We start from the raw sequence: 4907 nt of genomic DNA, 5'->3' as shown, positions 1-4907 counted from the left end.
ACCCTTCAGAAACTAGAGCAACAGCCCGTGACTCAGACTGATGGGCGATTCTGCATGAAGTGATGAGCTGCAATTACCTGTGTACCTTTGACTACTTGTTATCTTGAGGGAAAGAAAAAAAATCTTTAGACTATGTTGAAATCAAATCCTAATAAGCACAATTTCTAGCTACATCCAGCCTACATCACTCTATTCTTCTCTAATTATTCATGTTGTGATTAAAACAGTGTATAACAGAAAATATGTATTAACATTTGTTTATATTTATATGAATACTGAATAGATTAAAATAATTTACAATTGCCACCCTGATAAAAAAAAAAATAATAATAATAATAAATAAATATAAATATATATATATATATATATATATATATATATATATATATATATATATATATATATATATATACATATATATACATACATACATACATATATATATATATATATATATAATAAAAATTACAAATTCACCTGCAATAGGATTCTATGAATTTGGCTTTTTATATACACATTTTTACAATTTTAATTTTACAAGGAATTAAAGACACTATTCTAGGGAACAGAAACGTTCCCCTTCCAACTCAAGGAATCACTCATTTGCATGCCCACTAAACAGCTTCCTTCAGGACATATAGTTATTGCTAATTACAGAAGGCTGAGTGGCAATAATTCTACAGGTATCACACAGAAACTCCAGTCAGACTCTTGCCAGTGTCCTGCAGAGTTTTATGAGCGGGTCGTCATCCGCAGAGAGTCTTGCATGGGTTTCTTGTTCACAGTGAAGAACATTATTGTACTCGTGCCATGTCCACTGCAAAATCCCCCTATTGATGCCTATAGACCGAGCTATCACAATAGGCACATTGTCAAGGGGTTTGGTGACTTCTGAACCAGCAGCAGTACATCCCTGATCGCAACAGACCGTCCACTGTACAGTTCTAAACACTCACATCTGAGAGAACAGCAAATGCTTAAGACCACGCTTCATTACATATGAATTTACAGTTATGATGACAGCTACTGGATGATTCGTTGTTTTCATAGCTGACAGGAAAATCAGGATTTATGATTGTCAACATTTTCAGCTTTCTAGAATTCTGGCTAACCTTTCTTATTTAAAAAAAAATCAAATAAAACAGCTGGACATGTACTTTTCTCTGCATTGAGCCTAAAGAATCTTTGCTGAACAGTGCTTGTGATTTTTTACTACAGTAAAGAGCGCTTGGAATCCCAGGACACTTTTGAGACCTCTACTGGTATCACAGAATATCACAGTTTGAAACAATGCTCCTAAGTGACAAATGTTATGAGCAAGTAAATTAACATTTTAGTATTGGAATTTGGGGTCAGTCAGTAAGATTTTTAAAGAAAGGAATACTTTTTATTTAGCAAAGTGACAGTACAGACATTCTTCTAATTTTTCTATTAATCAAAGGCTCCTATATAACAGTGTTAAATATTAAGCAGCACAACCTTTTGCAATACTGATCATTTTAGCAGCAAATTAGCATATTAGACTGATTTCTGAAGGATCATGTAACAGTGAAGACTGTAGTAATGATGCTGAAAATCCATAATGCTGACAATAAAAAAAAAGAAAACAAAACAATTGGAATATTTTGCAGTTTTAATTAAAACAGTGACAATGTTTTCTGTGCTTTTGAAGGTGACAAAAAACAACAACACTTTGATGTTTAACATTTGATGTTTATTTTTGATTAGTTACAAAACATAAATAGAATCAACAGTTGAATTAGTTACAATTTACAGTAGCTAAAATCACCAGCAATGAGTTTAGACCTCTATAGATTATTTTCACTTAAATAACCTTTAATTATTGGTGGTCAATCAAGTAATTCTGGGGTCCCCCTGGTTTAACTGTACAAATTCACCCACACTTATACCTCCACTGTAGAAATTATTTGGCTTCTAATATTCCCAGTCACTAGCTTTGAAATAAAACCCTCTAATAATCTTAATAAATCCCATTGTAATCTTTGAACAAACGTTTGGGGTAAAGTTTGGAGCCAGGGGAACTCAAGAAACTGTTTAATGACCTGTGTCTTATCCAATAACCACAGCTTTCTCAACACTGATCAGTACACAATTTTACATTTTTACAACCCCTTTCAAAATACAAAAATAATGCTTTCTTTTTAGATTACATTTTGCTAACACTTCAGCAGAGGGGTTCCTTTACATTTCCCATTTGTACAGATCAAATGGATAATGTTTGGAGTTTTCTGGACACAACAGCCTTTTTACTCACCAGTACTGTACTTTTGGTTTACTGTGAAGAGGTGGGTCTTGTCTTTAGAAAAGTGACATAAAATACTGGCAACTGAATGATCGCAACCCTCTGTAGGCAGCAGCCATGTTGACCTCTTTTTGTAACATCCACAAGTTCAAGCATTAGCACGATTTCAAAAAGCTTCACAACACAAACCGGTTCCTCATTTCCCGTGCACCTTACACAATACATTCCTCCCTGTCCATCTCTCACCTACTTCTGGTAAAAATGCAGGTTGCCTCATTCGTACAGACCTTCCGTTGCTTTTTCCAAAAAACAAAATTAAAGAACACAGTCAGTTTTCTGCATATGGTCAATGCAGAATGCATTTTGACAGCCACTTTCTAAATCTCAGTAGACCGGCTGTACAACAGAGTTGCGTAGCTGCGGATTTAAAGGCTTGGCTCTGATATCTTGGTCTAGCTGAATCACATAAAAGCTTTATGTTCTGTAAAAACACACTGTAGTAAGGCAACCTATTAATTGATTTTCTCCCAAACTTGCTTGGCAGTTATGTATGTGTGTATATATATATGTAATTTTCCATCAGAGTAGTATCTGATGAAAAGTTGGATTCAATGAGGAATACATCTTTTTGCCAGTGTTTTGCTGATGCGTTACATTGACTAAAAGCAAACTCACACTTCACATTTCGGTGTGCACGGAAGCACGTTCATACGGGACAGTGCAAAAATACACAAGAACAAGCTGCATTCACTTCACTTGAGCTTTCCAAACAGCCGTCTAGTCTTGCACACTTCACCATGGGATTAATGTTAATAGTGTAAACATTAAAAAGAGAGGAAAATACTGCAATCATATTAGTTAGTTTCATTTGAAACCAAATGAACTTGTTTTTTTTTCAGAATCAATTGCAGGATCTTAAAAGGAATTAGTCAATGGCTATTTCTGTTATTCTAGAAAAAAATCTTGGCTAAATCTATAATGTTACGGCTATTTATCGTCATGAAATATAATACATGAGGAGCATGCCCTATCCGTGCACAAGGATTGTTTTCATAGCTACGATGATGGTTGCAAGGTTACCATGCTCTGCGCTGGAACATGCGTTCGATCCCGCCGCTGGCTGAATCCGTTGTGCTCTACAAAGATGGCGCTTCACTGCTGACGTCTGATTGTTGTTGTCGTTTCTGTGCGTATATATAAAAAATATTTCTTTTAAGCTATACAGATCCACATCACAACAACACAGAAAAAGATGAATTTAAATATCAGCTATTAATTGCACTTTTTAAAATTCAAATAGTCTTTTCATTTGAAGCACTGATAAATGAAAACAAAGAGGATCATATCTCAGGTCAAAAATGTCTCTATATAGGGCGAGTTCAGGTCCAACTAAGTCAGGTAGAAAACTTGACGGTGCGGAAACACACAGAGGATATGAATTGAAAAATGCAACACAAACGCACGCTCACACAAATACACACACTACAGTATTTATACACCCCCCATACCCACACCACTTTCTACTAGTGTCCCTCCAGTATAAGATGTACACCGGTATCCATATTCTCACTGCTGTCCTAAAGGAAGGGTGGATGTGGAGGGTTTGGGGTGAAGATTGGCACTGGGAGGCAGAGTGGAGGTGGAGCAGGAAGAAGAGGAGCAGGATGAGGAGGAGCACGAGCAGAAGACAGCGTTTTGATTGGTTGTGGAGGCAGAGGCAGCTGTGATGCTGGTGGCAGGGGGCAGCGGAGGCCCCGCTGGGGTTATGAGGGAAGGTGCGCCGGACACTGAGGACTGGGGTCCTGACAGGAGCTGGACCTGCTGCGGGTGCAGGGGAGACGGGCTGTACTGCAGGGGCTGGCGGTGCAGATGAGCGTTCTGCTGGGAGAGAGGAGCGATGGGAAACTGTGTTGGAGGCGGCTGAGTTTGTCCACCGATGGTACTATATGAGGTGGGCGCCACTGTAGACATGCTGACTGATACTGGAGCGCTCAAAGAGGATCCGGAAAACCAACCCGATGAAGCTGTTGTCTGCAAGATACAAACATTCTTTACTTGTTATTACATTTTTGTTATTACAAATACCAGTTAATACACTCTCAGACTCAAGGATACAAAAGCTGTCACTAGGGCGGTATACTTTTGTATGGTTTAGGTACTAATATGTTCACTTGAGATACTAATATGTTCCTTTAAGGTACCAATACGGACTATTTAGGTACAAAGGTTTATCTTTATAAAATGTTACCACCCTAGAGACACCTTTTGTACCCTATTCTTCTGAGAGTGTACACATGAATCCAAAAGTGGTTGGAAATAAAAGTGGTTGTTACATTGTTGCTATGCAGCTGATAGGGTGTCTGGGCGGTTGCTATGTGCCAAATTTATCTGACTTAAACTTAATTGATTAATGCTCTCAAATAGCAAGTTTTTTATTTTTACATTTTGAATGTCCTATTTAGTTCAACAGCATATCTAATGTAGGGTGGGACTTTATTCTGTCCATCATGAATTGATTGGATCATAGAACATGCTGTCGCTTGTTGCACTAATTTCATGAGAGTGACAGGTTGCTGGAGAGAACTTAAGCTCATCAGGCCATTGGACAACCTTATTGCCCAGCCCATGCATCTGTGTGTGTGTC

General features: G+C 37.7%; 1 protein-coding gene across 7 annotated transcripts in view; it reads right to left on the bottom strand.

Annotated features, from left to right (window-relative positions):
• Positions 1-1692: 1692 nt before the first annotated feature.
• The window catches only part of wnk3 (WNK lysine deficient protein kinase 3), a 45674-nt gene continuing 42459 nt past the window's right edge, over positions 1693-4907 (bottom strand). For all 7 annotated transcript variants that reach the window (XM_026241896.1, XM_026241899.1, XM_026241900.1 and 4 more), the window contains one exon: positions 1693-4294. In XM_026241896.1, the coding sequence (XP_026097681.1) occupies positions 3830-4294 (465 nt within the window). In that variant the 3' untranslated portion in view covers positions 1693-3829. The remainder of the gene's footprint in view (positions 4295-4907) is intronic.

Source organism: Carassius auratus, unplaced genomic scaffold (genome assembly GCF_003368295.1).
Source record: "Carassius auratus strain Wakin unplaced genomic scaffold, ASM336829v1 scaf_tig00000254, whole genome shotgun sequence".
In the NCBI taxonomy this organism is placed as follows: Eukaryota; Metazoa; Chordata; class Actinopteri; order Cypriniformes; family Cyprinidae; genus Carassius; species Carassius auratus.
The sequence above is the reverse complement of the archived record's forward strand: the minus strand, read 5'-3'. Positions and strand labels throughout refer to the sequence as shown.